The sequence below is a fragment of the Oryza brachyantha genome, chromosome 1, assembly GCF_000231095.2.
Source record: "Oryza brachyantha chromosome 1, ObraRS2, whole genome shotgun sequence".
Lineage (NCBI taxonomy): Eukaryota > Viridiplantae > Streptophyta > Magnoliopsida > Poales > Poaceae > Oryza > Oryza brachyantha.
In genome coordinates, this window is record NC_023163.2 from 33,245,079 (window position 1) to 33,265,050 (window position 19,972).

Below are 19,972 nucleotides of genomic sequence, written 5' to 3' on the forward strand. Positions count from 1 at the left end.
CGCCAACGACGACAGCGACGACGGCACCTTCGCGCTCTACTCGCTCATACGCGAATGGCGAAGGATGGCGGAGGCGTTGATGCGAGCCGAGCGCACAGCAGAGGCGGGCCTGGGCCGGGAGATTTTCTCCCGTCGCACAGGCGGGGCTGCACTCGGATGGAGAGGCTGCGTCGGCGACGCGTGGGGGAGAAATTTTGGCGGCGAGCGCAGGGAGGGAAGCAGCGGAGGAGGATTAGTTTGCTGAGATCTTCGCAATCGTGCCCCTATACGATGAACGGATGGATTTACTCCTGTATCGCCGTTACCAGTACCTCCCGGTAGTAGCAACATATATTATTAGAGATAAAAAAATAAATAAATAACTTATTAAAGTAACTTATTATAATTTGGAGTTGAGCTTATTATAATCTGATAAGCTTATTTAGGTGAGCTTTTTCTAGCTTATTGGAAGAAAAATTACCCACCATGCCACCACACTTCCTCTTTAGACTTGCAAACCTAATAATCTAGGCTATAATAATCTAGGAAAGAAATAATTCACAGCTTATTCTGCTTCAGATTATAACAATCTAGCTTATAATAATCTGACTCAATAATCTAGATTATAATAATCTTAAGCTAAAAGAAACAGGGCCTAAGATACATGTAACTATGTAAGAAGGCCAAATAGATCCATGTAACTATGTAAGAACTTCCCAGATTAGCCCTATCCATCAGAGGATCATCTCAGTAAGCTGCAACGGCAACAATTCCTAGGGGAACTAGGATTGAAAGAAAAGATGAGCCACGATTAATTGTTCTTTTTATCTGTAGCACCAAGTTTCACACCAATTGTGGGGAGGCAAGGACTAGAAAGTACGAACTCTCCTCACAAGCTCAAGATCTGGAGATCCACTTCTTGAAAGTGATGATCCTATAATTGACGCATATAAGTGTGATGATTTATTCTGGTTTTCTGGCAAGCATGGTGCTTTGTTGTCCGGGTGCAGACCATTAATGGGGGAACCGTTTTTAGCACAGACATGCAACTTTAAATTCAACATTTACAAGTTATATAGGAAAAAAACAAATAAAACTAAAACTAAGTATATGCATATTCATAATTATTTTTGTTATTTTTGCTACAACTTGTAGAAGTTGAATTTAAACTTTTATATTGGTGGAGTGATATAACTCATATTAAACTATTTTGTTAAATGTTTTCATAATTTTTTATAACTATTTAAATGACATGCAAATAACGGGTGTTAGAAAACTGTTTCCCCGTTAATGGGCCGAGTCTCACGGTGTATCCAACAAGTCTGTACCGTTGTAGTTGTCACCCATAATTTTAGCTGCAAATAATACATTTGTCAACAACTTACTACATTCATCCTATAATAACTTTATTTTTTTTTTCTAAAGTTTGACCATTTGTTTTATTTGTAAAATTTTCAAAAAACTTTTAAAAAATAGTCACGCATAAAGTATTATTAATGTTTTATCTTCAAGTGACATAAAAATATTAATCGTAAAAAATCAAATAAGACGAATAATCAAAACATTGTGTTTAAAAACTGACAAATGAACTTATTTCGAGACAGGTAATTTCGAGACAGGTAGTACGAAGTCTTAGGACCAATAAATCAATAATTCTGTAAACACCATAGTAGAAAAGCATTTCCGTAGTGCCAAAGCCTAATAAATAGTATATTTTTAGACAAAGGTCATAGACTGCTTCAACTTTAACAGTTCTCTGTTCTAACTTGTCATCTCTAGTTTTTTCTGTTTTTTTTAAATTGTAAAAAAAATCTCCAATAATGTACTATTCAGGTTGCTAAATTTTAGCAATTTGCTATATCCTCCTGTTTTTGCACGTATACAGAGGAGTCGACTTTTCACTTACATCAGGAGAGTACGACGCTCGCGCCTCTGCATGGAATTTTCAGCATTTTCTTTGTGCGGTTGTGCCGACGCAAGGGCATCAACATGTCGCCATCATCTCCCGTCAGCCCAGGGCTCGCGCTGCTGCCGCCCGGCGCCCCCTCGGCGGCCGCCGCCGCCGCCCGCCGTCCCCCCACCCCCCGCAAAGGATAGGCGAAGCCCGGTCTGTCCCCGTCGACGTCCCGCGCGGACACGTTCCTGGGCGCTCTGTGCAGGTTGTCGCCGAAGGTGATGGTGGTGACGGAGCAGGAGGCGAACCACAACGCGGCGGGGCTGACGGAGCGGTTCCTGGAGGCGCTCAACTACTACTCCGCGCTCTTGAACTGCCTCGAGGTGGGCGCAGCGCGCGGGTCGGTGGAGCGCGCCCGCGTCGAGCGGTGGCTGCTCGGGGAGGAGATCAAGAACATCATGGCGTGCGACGGCGCCGAGCGGTGGGAGCGACACGAGCGGCTAGAGCGGTGGGCACGGCCTCGCTGAGGGCGCCGGCTTCGGCCGCGTGCCGCTTAGCTCCTACGCGCCGCTGCAGGCGCGGCACGTGGCGCAGGGGCTCAGCTGCGACGGCTTCAAGGTCCGAGAGGACAAAGGCAACTTCTTCCTCTGCGGGCAAGACCGCGCCCTCTTCGTCTCCGCCTGGCGCGGCCGCTGCTTCAACTGACCATCGCTCGCCGCCGTTCTGCCTTCCCGTATTTGTGCCGCGCCTACATTTCGCTCGCTCGCTGCTGCCGCTCATGAACATTCATCGTTAAGCTAGTCTTTAATCTTCTTCTCTCTCTTTTAACTCTTTAGTTCCTCCTTTTGTGTCATCTGGCTTTGGTCGAGATGAATTCAATGTCGCCGTGTTGTTCTGTTCATAGTGTAATCTCTCCATTTTGGTTGAAATGCATAATTTTTTCCTAGGAATCAATAAGTTTCTGCTTTCCACGTTGAAATGGTGTTCCATTCCACATTTCACCTTGGAGACGACGGCGCGGAGGGCGCAGGACGGCGGCACGGGTGGCGCTGGAGTTGTGTCGCGGGAGAACGCGGATGGCGCGTGGACGGAGACGACGCTGCTCTGGAAAGCAGGATGCGCTCTCGTCTCACGTCAACTTTTTTTTATGACTAAATTTGTTTTTGGCAAGTGGAATTTCCCTAACTGTTGGAGATAAAACAATTTTTTCTTTGCTATATTGTTTAGAAACTTGCTAAAACACCAGAAACATAATTTGGGTAACTTGCTCTAAAGGTTCAGGGGGACCGGTTTTACAATTCATCGCGCAAAACACAAACATCGCGCACGACCACAGATAAACATATGAAGAGAGACGACTCCAACAAATATCACCTAGAACTTGTGGTTTTATCATGAAAATATGAAGAGGACAAACTATTCAGTTATCAGTATCGGTAAACCAATGTAACTCAGTAATAATAAAAGCAGCAAGAGAAGCATGCATACCCTGATAGCAAAAATTTAGACATGAACATGAGTCAAACGAACTCATCTAATTAGCTAAGTCATGTCCTGATGCTTAGACTCAACATGACAACATCTATAGCTAGTCAACAACTACGAGCGGTGGCATGCAAGATTGAGACCAGATTACCAGAAGTAAGCATAATTAAACCACTGAATAGGATTATCTGCAGAATCAGCACCTGAAAGATAGCGGAGAAAAGCTATTCTGGAGACCGGCCAGCGCCGCCGCCACCACCTATAGGCTTCCTCGTTCCTCCCACCACCTAAGCCGGAGCGAAGGCGCTGCGCGGACCGCCGATCCTCCATTGGAAAGGCAGCGGCGGCGGGAGGCGAGGGTTGATGCATGTTAATTAGCGTCGGCCGGCCTGGAGGTCGTCCTCCAGTTGATCAGGAACACATCGGCGCCCATGGAGCCCTCGATCGTGGGCGTGGGCGGCGCGGAGCCCATGGAGAGGTCCATGCCAGCTCGATCGCGCTTCGATCGGCGTCCGGCTGCTGGCGCCGCCACGGCTCCCCGCGCATCGCCGTCTCAGTTGATATATAGTTTGGGGATTAGGCACGCCATTTGTAGCGAATCTTTCTCCGAGGATTACTGCTTTTAAGTAGTACAGTAAAACTACACGATTTGCTGCCCAGCTGGCGTAGCGTAACAGAAAGAAACAGAGCAGTATAGTACGTAGTAATGTAACCAGAAGGGGAGGGGAGGGGAGACGTACGTTCCAGAAGATTCCTGTGGTGAAAAGTGAAATCAATTTTTCACTTCGTACAAAGGTTAAAGCCGGCGGGCGAGCGGAATATATATACGCATCGATCGCATACGCTGCTCGAGGCGAGGCGATGCGATCATCTTCTATTAATTCTTCCTCCGCAAGCCACCCTCCCAATTCCACTTGCTCCGATCCACCACCTGGCCCTAGCCGTAGAACCGTGGCGTGATGGCGAGTCTCCCGTCGTGGGCGCTGCTCGCTCGCGTCCCTCGCCGGAGCAACGACGGCGACCCGCCGCGGTACCTCACCTTCGACTTAAAGGCTCCTCCGGCAGCAACATATTTGACTATCGCCGCAGATATGTTCATCAACGGCAAGCCTTGTATCGTTGCCTCCAACGACTCCGGCGGCCTTCTCATTTCCTCATCCTCGGCAGGCGGAGTAGAGCTCCATCTGCTCGCGAAGCACCCCTGCTACCCCACCGCCACCATTGCTCGCCTCCCGACACGCGAGCCGTTCGTCCGCCCCATCAACGACATCGGGGGTATCGGGCTGACGCATTACTCAGATGGCCTCTATCTCGTTGCGCATCTTCAGCCCGAGGGCAATAAGGTGAGGCTATTCCGCCTACACGTCCTGCCTGGCGTCGAGACGGCATGGTGCCAGACGGTCGTGCCCTTCCCCTTCGGCTATAGCGGCCGGAAATGGAGATGCGATCAGGTTGCGTGCTTTCGGGACAGGATATGGTGGATCAATCTTACTCTAGGATTTATCACCTGTGGTAATCTTAGAGATACATATCCAATAATGTCGTTCGAGACTCTACCAGGAGACGGAGTAAATGAGGACGTCCACAGGTACCGGTACGTCGGCGTGAGCGCCGGAAAACTTCGATTCATCGAGATGGTGAACGTAAGCAGCGAGGAGAAGGCTGCAGTTTCTGTTTGGACGTACTGCGGTGATGATAACCTCTTTGCGCGCTGGACCAGGCAGTCAACCACCGTATTCTCGGAGGTGTGGTCTCACAGGAGTTACCTTGACACTGGTCTGCCGCAATCAGTACCAGAAGCGATTGCTTTTGCTCATCCATTGGTACCCGACAATGTATTTTTCATCCAGCATGGCCATCTCATCCGTCTTGATGTCGCGGCCAAAAGAGTTGTGGAGCTCACGCCCGATAGATGCACATCATCTTCAGACTTTCTCCCGTGGATTTTTCCTCCAAGCCTAGCATCAGGTATTAATCGATTGAGTTGTTTCCTCAGTAATCAGTACGTACTGCATCATATCATACATGTCCATCCTGATTGATTTTGTTTGTGCGCTTCAATCGATTCTATTAGTTCCTTTTCTTGGTCCGTGCAATCGTTAGCACTATAATGTCGTTACTGGTAGCTGCATGCATGCTTCTATTAATTACGCCTACATCGGCAACAGCATTAATTTACTTGGTGCTGATTAGTTAATTTGCCCCCGTACTACGATCGATTGCTAATTGGTCGGTAGTTCTGTGTTTACTATTTTATATATAGTTGAAGTAAAATCGGTGTCTCTGTGATATATACTGTTCCGTCTAAAAAATTCATTTATTGATTTATGTGTCGAGCGTTTGACAATCTGTCTTGTTTGAACATTTTATAACAAAATTAAATAGTCACACATAAAATATTATTCATATTTTATCATCTAATAACAATCAATATATTAATTATAATTTTTTAAAGTAAGACAATTATCTAAAAAAACTAAAGAAATGATTTATTTGGAATGGAGGTCATACGTTTGTAATATATACGTCCGTTCTTAGGCTATTTATTGGCCGTTTAGGACTTTGGATTTTTGTTTTATTTGATTCATAAGCTGCTTTCTCCGTGTCATGTTACAGATTTTTACCCTCGATACTCTGGACTGTTGACACTTAGTGGATGCCAAGTTCATATGATGCACCTGAGTCAAACAGACCTGCTGATTCAAGCTGAGTTCCTTGTTGTTGGCAATGTTCGTGCTACTGCTGTGCAAATAGTCATGAGGGTCTGGACAAAACATAAATTTAATGAGCTAGTCATAATCGGAAATAAAGACAACCATTCTTCTTCTTCAGATCAGGCAATATCTGCTGTCTCCTTCAGGCGCTTTGCTCTGCAGCCTATGAGAATGACTATTCTTCCTCTGAAAGATGCTATCATTCGTGTGCCGGTGCCAGTGTTCGGCAACATCTTCAGAGCATATGGGTACGTATGAATGCCTAAAGAGTACTGCTACCTTCATCAAAAAAATCTTTATTTTTTGGTTCTTTTTCCAACGTTTGATCACGCGTCTTATTTAAAAAATATAGAAACACTTTAAAAAATAATCATGCCTAAAGTACTACTGCCTCCATTTCATATTGTAAGATTTTCTAGACTTGACTAAAATTCATCAATTGATGAATGTATATAATTTATATATATCTCTAGATTCATTAGCATTCATATAAATCTAGACAAGGCTAGAAAGTCACATTGTGAAAATGGAGAGAGTATTTATGTTTTATCAACTAATAACAAAAAATATATAAATAAAAAAAAGATTAAATAAAAAAAGAGTTATCAAAAACTAAAAAAATAAACTTATTGGAACAAAGTAAATACTTATGAATGTTATCCTATGTATATATATCCATGCAGTAGTGTAACATGATCTAAATAGTAGCCAATCGATTAATTATATCGTTTGAACATTTTCTGCAGGTTAGTTGAGGAGCTGATCTCAAGTACAGGTCCGACCGTACTCCAAGGGAAAAGAATTCCCCGTGGATATTACATTGGTGGACCATGGATGGTTCAGTTCATTGAGATCCACAACGTACCAGCTGATCCAGTGATGCTATTGATGTTCTATCACCATGGCTTTGAGACCTTTGCGGCCCAGCTTCGGGAGTGGCCTAACTTCCACCACGTAAAGATCTATCAAGGTAGTTACAGACCAGACATGTACGATGTCACTTTGGCATATCTTGAGGACTCGGACGAAGAGAGCATACAAGATGTTCCTCACGCCATTAGGATGGTACCTCTTCCATTCTTGTCACAAATCTCAGCCTATTTTGATGATGAATAGGAGTATATAGCTAGGCTGTCAGAGATCTCGGTCTATTTTGATGACGAGTACTCCGTATATGGGTAGATAGCCGTGGCTGCTGTTTGTTGTTTGTTAGTTTGGCTTCGGACTCGAGAATACATGACATCTCTTTGCCTGTATATATAGTTCCTGGTGCCTTTGTTTTTTTATCTTGCTGTGTGCGACATACCAGATATATGTTATGGGTTCTGCCGCTAACCGAATAGGATATGAACTAGTACGGTGGCCTGTGTATATTACGCGGCTAGCATCGTTATAAATTGTATCTATACATGGTCTCTTATTTAGATAATAATTACTTTTTAATTGTTTAATTCGAATTTAAATTTTTCTAAATTATATTTTTACATGGAACCACATTTGCCTGTGAATTTTACTTTATAATTCAAATTTTAGATTCTTTTAAATTGCATTTATAAATTGACCCTTTCTCTTAATTTTTTATATTTTTAACCTAAGTTTGTATTTATAGATATCCGACTGCGATCGGCAGACCAACTACTAACCCCAAATTCCCTCGTTTACCGTGCACACGCTTCCTGAACTGTTAAATAGTGTATTTTTTGAAAAAAAATCTTTACAAAAGTTGCTTTAAAAATCATATTAATCTAATTTACACTTTTTTATAATTATTAATTAATTAATCATGTACTCCTTTCGTTTCATAATATAAGATGTTTGACTTTTTAACTTGTAATGTTTGATCATTTGTCTTATTTAAAAAATTATAGAAATATCTTTTATTTTGCTTGTGACTTACTTTATTATAAAAAAAACTTTAAGCATGATTTGTCACTTTTTATATTTGTACTAAATTTTTGAATAAGACGAATTATCAAACGTTACAACCAAAAAAGTCAAACATCTTACATTAAAACGGAGGTTGTACTAATCTATTACTGTGTTTTCTGCCTCGGATAACTAACCCTTATATTACTCATGCCGAACGTAGTTGGACTCTACCCTCAATATCAATCATTTTAAAAATTTTAATATATGTTTTGATTTTTTTCTAAACCGTATTTACGCATGGACTCTTTTTATTATTTTTTCTTTTTTAATTCTGAAATTGTATTTCTAAACGTAGCATATCTTTTCTTTTTTATCTCCAAATAATTGACAGTGTTATTTGCCACTGAACTGAATTTCCATGACTTCTCGTTAATCCGAAAAAGGAAAAGTTCGATAGTAATATTCTATCTTGAAAACCGAATCATATTTGTATAGTATCTCCGACTCTTAAGATATAAATCATAATCAACAACTAATCCAGCTGTAGCGCACCGATTAACTTTACATGCGGGATCTGTTTGATGTCGGATTGGTCATTTTTTTTCTCTTATTTTTTTCGATTAATCTCAGACTTTCTAGTCCGCGAGAGAACGTGGAGACTCGCTTTCCTATTACTTTATATATATAACCAGGGACATCCCCTCAAGGAGAATATTTTCCCCTTTTAACCACTCAAATCGACGAAGCCATTTATGCCCTTTTTTTTTATCCTAGGTGGTGTTTGGTTTTTTTGTCATAGGACTCAAAATTAGTTTCTGGACTAAAATATTTAGTCACTGCTGTTTGGTTAGAGGGACTAAAAATGCATTATAGAAATTTTTGTTAAGGGGTTGGTGTGAAAGGAAGTTCTAATCCGTCCCAATAAGTACGTATGAAAGGGATTAATAGAATACAATTTTAGTCCCTTTTAGTCGTTTCTGTTTGAGTTTTTAGAGACTAAAGAAAACTAAAATAGAGAGACTAATGAATTAGTCACCTAAATCAAACGTAACCTTAATGTGAATCCCTTTCAAATCCTATTCGTTGGTCAACCAAAATTGCTAGAAGGCATGAAGGCCCAGCTTACTAAACACGCTCTCGTCGAGTCGGGGAGTTGCGAATCGGCCGCGTGCATCAGAGTCAGAGTCGGCCGCGTAAATCGTGACTCGGACTTTAAGTATTGTATTGCTATCTGTTGTATATGCATGTTATCTGTTGTGCATGCCCGCGTGTAAGTGCGTGTAAATCTGAACCGTTAATTTTTTAATATATTATTATTTTTTAAAGACAGTACAACGCAGATACTCATAACGCACACGCTCTTTTCTAAGAACACACGCAAACCCTCCCTATGAACACCTTCGAAAACTAGCCGGTAATTATAGAGAAACCCGGAGTCACCACGGACGTCTCGTTGTCGACGGACACGTCGTCTCTCACGGAAAGCACAAAGCCGTTAGAAAATCCTGGATAATATATTTTTTAATATATTATGATCCGATGGTTAAAATAATTATCTTTTTCTCCAATTAACGTGAGAATTAACGTAGGTATTGAAATAACATGTATCTATTAATAAGTGTCCTTGTCTCGTACCGCTGCAAACAGATGTTAATCGATTAACGTCATAATTTCTAGCCCGCACAGCGAACGTGGAGCCTTCTTTTCGGGCTGTCTTTATATTATAATAGAATAATAGATAGATAGATAGATTATATCCGTTGAAAACTGGCCAGCTTCGTGTCGGGTTCGGACAAGTAATTACCAAATCTCTTATATATATGCACGATCGAACCGAGGATCTAGGAGTATCATATCTAAGTAGAAGCAAGGGTTAAACTAAACATGCAGAGAAGAGCTTCCATGAGGGAGAGGAAGCGATGGACGCGCATGCCATTAATGCCCGAGGAGCTGGTGCGGGAGATCATGGCGAGGCTGCCCGTGAAGTCGCTGCTGCGGTTCAGGTCCGTCTGCAGGGCCTGGCGCGCCACCATCTCCGACGACCCCTCCTTCCTCCGCGCGCACCTCCAGCATCAGCGGCCGTCCTTTCTCATCGCTCGCCAGATGGCGACATCAGTCGGCTTCTTCCGGCTGCAGGAGGGCCAGAACCTGAAGGGCACGGCGACCCTGCTGCACGCGGCGGCGGGCGACGTGCTCCCCGTGAACAACCCGCACCCCCTGGCGCACTGCGACGGGCTTGTGCTTGTGCCGACCGACGACAAGCAGGTGCGCGTCTTCAACCCTGCCACGGCGCAGATTGCGGTGCTACCGTGGAGCCCGGGCGCGGACCGGCCGAGCTCCACCATGTGGCCGCGCCGGCTGGGGAGCCACCAGTCGTTCGGCCTCGGCCGCGACCCCGTCTCCGGCGCGTACAAAGTCGCCCGCTTCTTCTACCGCGAGGTGTACGCGGTCGCCACAGGAGCCAACGTCCTCACAACCGGGATGGAGGTGTTCACCCTGCAGGGTGACAATCGCGAGTGGCGGGAGACGGCGGCGCAGCCGACGCACCCTGTTCTGACGCAGCGCACGGCGACCTTCTTCGAGGTCGAGGGGTCACTGCTGTGGGTGACTTGTAGTGCTGGCAGCTTCCTCCGGTTCAACCTGGAGGACGAGACGTTCACCCTGACGCCCGGGCCGCCTCCCATGGAGATGGACAATAAGTACGAGGAGTGCAGCCTGGTGGAGGTGCGCGGGGAGCTGTGCGTCGCACGGCCATCAGGGCCACGCCATAACTGTAAGGTCGAGATGTGGTGGATGTCCCGCGGCGGCGGCGGCGGCGAGGGCGAGTGGGAGTGGCAGCTGCGCTACAGCGTCCGTGTGGGGTGTCTGACCCGGCCGATATCCGCTGCGGCGTCCGACCACGGGGACGGGGTGCTGTTCGTCGACGTGCTCGGGTACATGAGCTACTACGATGGCCTCCTCGGGGTCGGGACGACGTGCCCGCGCCTCCGGGATGTGGCTTGCGTGCATAGATTGAGGTGGCAGCGGAAGCCGACCGACAACACAGCAGCCATTGCAAGTTTGGTCGACGACGACGACACCTACCCTGGCCACTTTTACCTCAATACTGTTCCCTACGTTCAGAGCCTCGTTCAAATACCGTAAATACCATATCAATATTATTTATTTATTTATACTAGGTTTACTTTTACGACAGTACAATAATGATCTATTCCAGCCCCGCCAAACTATAGCATTGTCAATAGCTTCTCCGAATTTTATCATTTATATCGTAATTTATATGATATCAAAAACATATTATCTATTTACATCATACACTATTCTAAAAAACATCCATAATGTGTTATTCATATATATATATATATAAAATTTGTATCTTACAATAATTCTCTCATGTACGTTGATATTGTTTTCTCCTGTTATGACTAGACTAGAAAAAGTGCTCGTGCGTTGCACCGTGTTATGCTAATTTTAAATAAATTTTAAAAATAAGTTTTAAAAATAAATATACCATGCAATTCTCGAACGGTGGATTGAAATCCAAATTTTACGTGAATTTTACTTCCTATTCAGGTGAAATGTTAATTGTACTCATATAGCGTCCAATTTTTGAACGGTAGACCGAAATTTACTATTACATTTGTCCTAATATGACTGTATTTGTGGATTTTGGTGTTCAACGTTTAACCGTTCATCTTATTTAAAAAAGTTAAAAAAATAATCAAACATAAAGTAATATTCATGTTTTATCATCTAATAATAATAAAAATAATCATAATTTTTTAAAAAATTTCTGTAAGTTACGGGGTCCAGAGGGGATCTAGATTAACAAAATTAAGGGTCTGGAGGATTTTGATTAACATGAGAAAATAACTGTAGAACCCACGACCACAGGTCTCGTCGTTGCAGAAAACGCAAAGTAAGAATGCTTTTAGAGGTGACCGAACCCGAGACCATTGGGCTACGGACTATCCTGTCGTTTTAACGCAAGTCTCGTTAATTCAATGTATTGTGCGATTCAGTTAGGCCAAAACCGGACGACGGAAACATAATTTATAAGTTAAGATAAGATTAAGATGTTGACATATGGATAGAAAACAGAGAACATTCATATTTATCTTTTTAGTATGAAACATAATTTATTTTTATATGATGAGATATATTTTATTTTATTTTTATATATGACACGTTGAACCCTCCTTTCTCAACCCTCCTTCCTCCGCACCTCCAGCAGCAGCAGCCGTCCTTTCTCAAAGCATAGGTAGATTATGAAAATTGCAGAATTTAAGTGTCCTATTAACTTATATTCTATGGATGGGATTGAAAAACACATGAAAACTACAAGAATAACCGTTCATATCGAGAATAGAAAAAATACAGAAACTAGAAGAGAGTAATAGAGACTTAAGATATTTTCCAAGAGGGTATAAACTCATGTTGAGGGCATGTTTGGAAGAGTTTTAGATTCTGAGAAGTAGTTCATTGGTAGTCACTTTATGAGAATCTATAAAAGCTATAAAAACCTAATTTTTTCAGCTTCTGATATCTTAGTTCATTTTTCATAATCTGTAATCAGGAGTAGGGATGTAGTCCTACTCCTGGTCCTAAATATGCATTAAAATTCCATTTTAAAACTTCAAAAGCTAGAAGTAAAGATAACATTATATAAATTTAATTAATTGAGCTTTATGTTTGAAAAAATTATAGCTCAGTCTCTTTATGTAACTATATATTCTCAAGATCTATGAACCGTTTGGACAGCTTGCAGTTTTTCCTAAAATCTGTAGCTGGAAGAAGCTCTCTCACATATGCTTTGAAAATCCTTCAAAGATTCTTATGTGTCGAGGCATTTATAAAAAGTTTGGAAGATGCATTCATTTATTGGAAGGGCCATTTAATATTTTTTCCCTATAAAAATTGAATTCTTCAACAAAATTAAAGTTTTCATGTTCGAGAGGATTGGAAGGAGCGAAGGAACAAAGGAGGAAGAGCGGAAGGAAAAGAGGTAGGAACAGTAACAAGCCGCGTGCTCGTCGCGTCTATAAAGTACACTCGTTTTACAATAAATGAATAAAATGAAAGTGGCAGAATAGGCGAGTGAGGGGAAACAGTTTTCTAGCATACACATGTGTTACACCCGTTGCTTGTATGTTATCTAAATAGTTATAAAAAAATATAAAAAAATTTGATAAGATAGTTTAATATGAGTTATATCACTCCACCAATATGCAAGTTTAAATTTAACTTCTACAAGTTATAGAAAAAATAACAAAAACAATTATAAATATGTGTATACTTAGTTTCAGTTTTGTTTGTTTTTTTTGCTATAACTTGTAAAAGTTGAATTTAAACTTACATATTTATAAAGTGATATAACTCATATTAATCTATCTTGTCAAAATTTTTTATATTTTTATGACTATTTAAATGACATATAAACACAGGGTATACCTACACCTGTGTGTGCTAAAAACTAGCGAGTGAGCAGAGAAAGAAAAAAAAAGAAAGAAAGAAAGAAGCGTGTGCCGCATTGACGCGCTTCTTGTCTCCCCTCCCCAGAGCGACTTGCATTCACTGGTCCATCCATCCATGGACTCCTCCTCCTCCTCCTCTTACTCTTACTGGTGGTGGTGCTACAGCTGCGACCGCTTCGTCCACCCCCAACCACACGCGGCCCTCTGCCCCGACTGCAACGCCGCCTTCCTCCACGAGATGGACGCGCCGCCCACCCCTCATCCTGCTCCGCCGCTCCACCTCCGCTGCCACCACCCTCCACCACCACGCCGCCGCCGACTTCCTCATGCCCGCCGCCTTCGACCGCCTCCTCGCCCACATCGACGCCGCCCTACTCCGCCCTTCTCCAAACCCCCCTGCCTCCAAGGCCGCCGTCGACTCCATGCCCACCGTCGTCATCGCCGCCTGCCACGTCGCCACCGATTCCCACTGCGCCGTCTGCAAGGACCCCTTCGACCTCTCCACCGAGGCCAGGGAGATGCCCTGCGGCCACATCTACCACCACGCCTGCATCCTCCCGTGGCTCGCGCTCCGCAGCTCATGCCCCGTCTGCCGCCACCAGATGCCCACGGACACCGAAAGCCATAACGACGCCGCCACCGTGGGGCTCACCATCTGGAGGCTTCCCGGTGGGGGCTTCGCCGTGGGGAGGTTGACTGGCGAGACAAGACCCGGTGAGATGGAGCTCCCGGTCGTCTTCACCGAGATGGATGGCGGATTCAACGGCGGCAGCGACTCGCCGAGGAGGATCTCGTGGTCATCAAGAGGGAGCCACTCGTCGCGTCCAGGGAGCTCCATCACACGCTTATTTCGCAACATGTTTTCATGCTTCAGGCATGGCGATGCAACGGACTATTCCTCCTCCTCCTCCTCCGTGTTCACCGCAGCCTGAGGACGAGCTGGAGATCGGAAGACGCACACGCCGATGCGATTGCAATATGATGATTTGCATGATCTGTGCCTCTGTGGATGGAACACTGCTATAATTCATGCATTGGTGATCAGCTGCACCGGTTTGATGCTGTTGTATCTGCAGACAACAAGAAGGATGGGATTGTTTGTAGAGATAGACAAATTTCTGCTTATTTGTACATAATAGCAGATAATTCATTAGGAAACGTTACCATTGAAATATCAAATATCATTCTTTGGTTTCCCTATTCAAGATGTGAGTAAGTGATTTGGTTGTTTGATTGAGCGCTTTGAACTCTAGTCATTTCAATGTCTGTGTTCTAGTATTAACTTACAGCCAAGAAATGAATAGTGAACATAGAACCATTTCAGAAATTTTGTACTTCAGTTTCAAGTTTCGTCATTTCTTGAATTGGATAACTATTATCTTTTCATTCCTATTTTCTACTCTCCACTAGGAATAGGGAAATGTCTAATGACTTTGACTTGCTTTTGATGCTCTGTTCCTATCTTTACCAAGAAATGCGTGCTTCAGAAATGGTCCATATAATAACTGCTGTCTCATGTGGCTCGATTGTTGCTAGCACTTAGCTCCAATAATTTGGGCACTGTCAGGTTGTCTAATTAATTCCTGGCATTGAGCTCAGCTGGTCTGGTTGTTGAGCACGGGAACTGCAATTTCATAGTGCTGCTGGTGACTGGGTTCTTTTCTAGTAGGTGCATAGGCGGTGCTTGCATGCGTGCGTGTTGAGGCGGTTTCCTTCTCATTGCGATTACGAAATGGTATCTCTATCTCTACTCTAAAAAAAACACGCATAGGCGAGTCGCGTCGCGCCCGCCCACGACGTCGTCCTCGTCCTTTCCGCATTTTCGTCGCCATGGCCTGGTTGAAGAAGGGCGGCTGCTCCGACGGCGGTGAAGAAGGGTGTGCTAGCGCCGATGGCCTGGTTGAACGACACGGGGAGGTAGCGGAGCGAGATATTGCCGGCCACGACGCAGGCGCAGAACACGGCCCCCAGCAGCGTCACCCTGGCCGTTGTCGTCGCTCCCCTCCCCTTCCTCCGTCCACCTCTTGTATGCAATCTGATGGACCTTCCCCTCGTGTATGCCCACCTCTTGTATGCTAGGTCTCAATTTCTACACAGCGGTGTGCTATCTGCATTCATTCGATAAATTTGGGTGTCACAAGCTTGATCTGCCGGCGGAGGAGAAGAGTGGGGAGGTTGTGGCGGTCTCTAACTGCCTCGAGACCGCGGCAGCGGCGCCGGCGCCGTCAGAGATAGCCGAGGAAGATGGCGGCTTGGACGACATACTGAGCAAGGTATTGCCCTGTTGCACCTGTTTCAGTGTTTGCTGCTTGGTTGAAATGAAGATCGATGAATAGAAGTCTGGGAATTGTTTCTGAATTGATAACCAATTCTGACATATTAATGCACAATTACTAATTGCAATCACATGATTGAGAGGAGAGACTAGAAAAATAATGCCACATACAGAAGTGTGGTGAAGGAACAAATGAAAATGACAGAAGTTTCTAGCATGATTGAAGTCTGATTGTTTCATGTATGTACAGCGTATTGCATTTTTTTTTTCTATTATGCTTTACTCAGAAGCATGTACATGTCCATCTTTCCTGCGTCCATTTCCATATACTCAGCCTTGCTGTTCTTCAAAGTATTTGTTATATGGGATGAAATTTATTATAACTTGTTCATCATTCTGTCGTTGAAATTTCCTATGTTTCCTGGTTTTTTATTTCGTTGATTGTTCTTTCTTTGGCACAAATCTGATATTCCAACTGAAATCCTCAACACCCAACTGATAACAATGGTAAATCTTTTTCTGAATTGGTAACGTTTATTACAGATGTAAACTGATGTTTTCTAGAGGCCGGCATTCTGAGGAGACAGTGAGCTGACAATGTCATGTTGTTGTGTAGTGGTTTTCCTCTAAATATTAGTTTCAGCATATATTAGTTCAACTATGTTATTTCTGTTATTTTGCAAAGGTTCAAGTTTTTTTTTTCAGAGAACAGAGATTAACGACTGATGTTTTCACGTTTCAATAACACGGTTTCAGATAATCAGATTTTGATCAAATTGCACATCAAAGATACTACTGTTACCCGACAAAAGGTACTACTGTTGCTTCAAAAATTAGGATAATCAATCAGTTAAACCAAATGTTGGTGTGTTTTCTTTTATCCTTTTCTAGGATGTTGATGCAGCTAAGAATCACATAGCAGGTACATATGGCTTTTGTACCTACCATTAACCAAATAAGCCTTCTTCCTGTTTTTTTCTTGAGAATAATATTCATTCTCAATAGAATACATTAACCCCCAACTCCACCTTATTGCCTACGAAAAATTTTATTGTGTGAGACAATCAATTATCTTTTTGAGGTGTTCAATAAGGTCAAATCCATTTTAAAGAACTAGGATTCAAATCCATTTTTTTAATACCTGTGCAAATAATTTGCCCAGTTATAGGGAATGCAAAATAATAAAATTGATGATGTCACTGCTAAGAATCCTTTTCTAGGTCATACATAATGCTAAGAATCCTTTTCTAGGTCATACATAAGGCTACCTCAGTTCATTTCAGAGTTCATATTATGATATTGAGATAATAATTGAACTGGTAAAGGTGAATTCAGCCTGCTTCATTTGGCCAAACGATATACTTCATCTTGGATGTAATTTACTACTTCAATTGAGTCCTTTTTCAGTTTTCATTTTGCTCCTTTTCTGTAATAAGTTTTTAAACTATACATGTTCATATAGCAAAATATTCAGGATTCGATTGTATCAATCATGCGTAATATACTAACGTATACAGACCTCATGCGTGTTCAAGATCTAATATCAATACGGCGGAATTTCGTCATTGAAGTGTTGACACACGAAGCAAAAATATATCGAAAGATGCTTCCGACACCTATAAAGCATTATCTTAATCGCATCACGGGTCTAAATATATGACATACCTGATTGTTTTGTTTTAACATAAATTAATATTAAATTATTGTCTTTTGTGAAGTTATATGTTACTCTTTATGTGTTATATCATTTTTGCTGCCCGTGGCAACGCATGGGCACGAATCTAGTTATCTTCAAAATATTCAGCATTGAAGATATGCTCCAGTATGAAACAACATGTGCAGAAAATTTATTAGAAGGTAATGCAGTCTCGCTGCAGGCTATCTAGTGATATGGGCCGGGACACTGTTTAGGCCGTAAGTTCATCTCCCCAAACTCTTAATAACGTTTTAAATTCACAGGGTATATAGTTTTCTTTTTTCTAAAAAAGAAACAAACCAAGTTTATTCAAGGTTTGATTATACATCGATCAAACCTAAATGGCACAGAATGTTTTGTCCATGTAAATCATCACGTACAGTACAGCACAGTAATTTAAGGCATAGTAGAAATCAAACGTACATTTGTACACAGTTATATAATTAAACAAGCCAAAGATTGATGGAGCAAGAGATCAGTCCCAGATCATGACGACGGCCATGACGGCGACGCCGAGGAGGACGGCGAGGAACTTGAAGGAGGGTTTGTCGGCGGCGGTGGGGCGGTGGGTGCGGTAGCCCTTGGCGATGAGGTGGTTGATGGCGACGTAGATGAAGACGCCGGTGGCGAGGCCCATGGAGATGGCGTAGGTCCAGTCCGCCGCCCGGCCCTGCGCCGTGGCGTCGATGGCGATGCCGATGCCGACGCCGACGGGGCTGGACACGGCGAACGCCAGCGAGTAGACGACGGTCATGAGGAAGGGGCGCTTGGGGATCATCCGCAGCAGCGCGATGCCCATCGCCACCGCCGCGAAGATCTTGTGCAGCCCGATCGTCCACAGGTTCCTCCATGCCTCGCTCTTCGTCGCTGCATCACACCACCAATTCATTCAAACGATCGATAATTTTGTTGATTTCCTCTGAGACCGTATATATGAAAGTCTAACTCAAATTAATTAGTGCTAATTTGCTATATATATATATATATGCGAAAACAAAAGTTCCATTTCATTTGATATAAACGCAAGAAGCTAATTGATCCAATTAGCTAGTGTCAATTGGGCGGTGGATCCGCCAGTGATCACACAAGATTATCAAGAAACTAGCTAATTTGTTGAAGTTAGCACATGTACGGTTTTACTAGCTAGTGCAACCATCTATTACTAACAGCCGTGATACATTACAGTTTTGTTTTTGTTTGTTTTTTAGGTAGATACATAGTTATCACATGCAGACACAATAAGAAACTGTAATACTAATTGGTTGTAGCATCGTTTTTGAAGTAAATAGTACTGGAATGAATTCCATTGTCTTAGAAAAAAACAAAAATGTCCTGTACATCAACCTTCCATGAAAATTATGGACATCAGTGATCATCTTATGTGGATGTGCACGGCAAATTATACCGTATCAATGTTGCCAATTGTTTAGATAACTTTGCTTAATTATTTGGCATCTATCTGGTGTAATGGGGACTTAATTTCAAAAACAATATCCTAATGCTACATTAGTTGGGTCGATTAATTCGGACATCAAATTAACCAGGAGTTGTACGAGCATTAGCAATTGTACTACATGTTGTTAGTACCTAATCGTTGCAGTTAGTTGTAGTACACGTAGAGTAGTAGCTGGAGTAGTGACCTGAGACCCCTATGGCGATCCCTTCAAAGACGGAGTGGAAGCAGAGCGCCACGATGAGCAGCACGGCGTCCTCGAACGACGACGACCTCACCAGCATCGCCGGGTGCGCCGCCTCCTCCTTCTGGTGTCCCCCCTCGGCGGCGGCCTCCTGCTGCTCACTCACCTGGTTGTTGTTGCCGCTCCTCCGCGCCACGGCGGCGATGACGAGATCGGCGAGCATGGTGATGAGGAAGCCGACGCAGGTGAGCATGAACGAGAAGGGGTACGTCTTGGTGGTGAGCCCCCCGAACGTGGCGGTGGAGTCGGCGAGGAAGTGCATGAGCGCGACGCCGAGGAAGACGCCGGCGGCGAACTGGGTGCCGAGGAGGAGGAAGCCCTCGTTCCACCGGTAGAAGTAGGGCGACACGCCGCCGAGGAAGGTGAACACCAGCAGGATGAACAGGCACCACACCTTCACGGCGATCAGCCCCTTGGACCGCAGGCTGGACGACGACGACGCCGCGTCGGCCGCCGGGGGGGAGTCCACCTGCCCGTGGCCGTCGTTGATGCCGCCATGGGCGCTGCAGGCCTGGAACGACAGCGCAGCGAGGAGGAGGAGGAGCATGGCGAGCGCGAGCGAGGAAGAAGCCCTCATCCTGGCCATGGTCGTCGCCGACGTCGCCGTCACGATCGATTTCTTCTGGGCCACTAGCTAGGAGGATTCAGCACTATATATATACACCTTGTTAATTCGAGATTTTAATTAATTTTACTCACTCAAGTCAAAAGTACGTCTCGTCTGGGATAAGATTTGATCAAATTTATAAAACCCTGATAATTTCTTAAATATTTAATTTAATATGAAACAAATAATACACATCGATTCTACTCAAAAAATATTATCATTTTATCACAAACTTATTATATTTTATAAACTTATTTTGACACAAAATTGTTAATATGAATT

At 43.5% G+C, this 19,972-nt stretch overlaps 5 protein-coding genes across 5 annotated transcripts; 4 read left to right on the top strand and 1 right to left on the bottom strand.

Moving 5' to 3' along the window:
• The first annotated feature begins 4,742 nt into the window (after nt 1-4,742).
• LOC107303957 lies at nt 4,743-7,365 on the top strand. Its single transcript, XM_015835671.2, has 3 exons — nt 4,743-5,326; nt 5,975-6,320; nt 6,819-7,365. Exons 1-3 carry the CDS (start codon nt 4,897-4,899, stop codon nt 7,186-7,188), a joined length of 1,146 nt encoding a protein of 381 aa, XP_015691157.2. The 5' UTR covers nt 4,743-4,896; the 3' UTR covers nt 7,189-7,365.
• Nucleotides 7,366-9,819: 2,454 nt separating this feature from the next.
• LOC121053279 (putative F-box protein At2g02030) lies at nt 9,820-11,085 on the top strand. The gene has a single exon (XM_040520002.1). It carries the CDS (start codon nt 9,826-9,828, stop codon nt 11,083-11,085), a length of 1,260 nt encoding a protein of 419 aa, XP_040375936.1. The 5' UTR covers nt 9,820-9,825.
• A 2,445-nt stretch (nt 11,086-13,530) lies between these two features.
• On the top strand, nt 13,531-14,725 carry LOC102702718 (E3 ubiquitin-protein ligase RDUF2). The gene is given in 3 exon segments (XM_040530036.1): nt 13,531-13,664; nt 13,666-14,333; nt 14,336-14,725. Coding segments are annotated over 3 exon segments (864 nt in total). The 3' UTR covers nt 14,398-14,725.
• Nucleotides 14,726-15,235: 510 nt separating this feature from the next.
• LOC107305079 lies at nt 15,236-16,376 on the top strand. Its single transcript, XM_015841574.2, has 3 exons — nt 15,236-15,470; nt 15,557-15,688; nt 16,234-16,376. The coding sequence occupies exons 1-3, from the start codon at nt 15,246-15,248 to the stop codon at nt 16,237-16,239; spliced, it is 363 nt and encodes a 120-aa protein (XP_015697060.2). The 5' UTR covers nt 15,236-15,245; the 3' UTR covers nt 16,240-16,376.
• Nucleotides 16,377-17,607: 1,231 nt separating this feature from the next.
• LOC102705121 (zinc transporter 1) lies at nt 17,608-19,707 on the bottom strand. The gene is made up of 2 exons (XM_006645333.3): nt 19,027-19,707; nt 17,608-18,253 (listed from the first exon to the last, which is right to left on the bottom strand). Exons 1-2 carry the CDS (start codon nt 19,667-19,669, stop codon nt 17,862-17,864), a joined length of 1,035 nt encoding a protein of 344 aa, XP_006645396.1. The 5' UTR covers nt 19,670-19,707; the 3' UTR covers nt 17,608-17,861.
• Nucleotides 19,708-19,972: the final 265 nt, after the last annotated feature.

Bases quoted from the DNA above. Each gene is read 5' to 3' on its own strand.
- LOC102705121 (XM_006645333.3), bottom strand. From the start codon at position 19,669: ATGGCCAGGATGAGGGCTTCTTCCTCGCTCGCGCTCGCCATGCTCCTC. The intron at 18,254-19,026 runs GTCACTACTCCA...GGTGTGATGCAG, and splicing joins GATCGCCATAGGGGTCTCAG to CGACGAAGAGCGAGGCATGG.
- LOC121053279 (XM_040520002.1), top strand. From the start codon at position 9,826: ATGCAGAGAAGAGCTTCCATGAGGGAGAGGAAGCGATGGACGCGCATG.
- LOC107305079 (XM_015841574.2), top strand. From the start codon at position 15,246: ATGGCCTGGTTGAAGAAGGGCGGCTGCTCCGACGGCGGTGAAGAAGGG. The intron at 15,471-15,556 runs GTATGCCCACCT...GGGTGTCACAAG, and splicing joins CTGATGGACCTTCCCCTCGT to CTTGATCTGCCGGCGGAGGA.
- LOC107303957 (XM_015835671.2), top strand. From the start codon at position 4,897: ATGTCGTTCGAGACTCTACCAGGAGACGGAGTAAATGAGGACGTCCAC. The intron at 5,327-5,974 runs GTATTAATCGAT...GTCATGTTACAG, and splicing joins TCCTCCAAGCCTAGCATCAG to ATTTTTACCCTCGATACTCT. The intron at 6,321-6,818 runs GTACGTATGAAT...CATTTTCTGCAG, and splicing joins AACATCTTCAGAGCATATGG to GTTAGTTGAGGAGCTGATCT.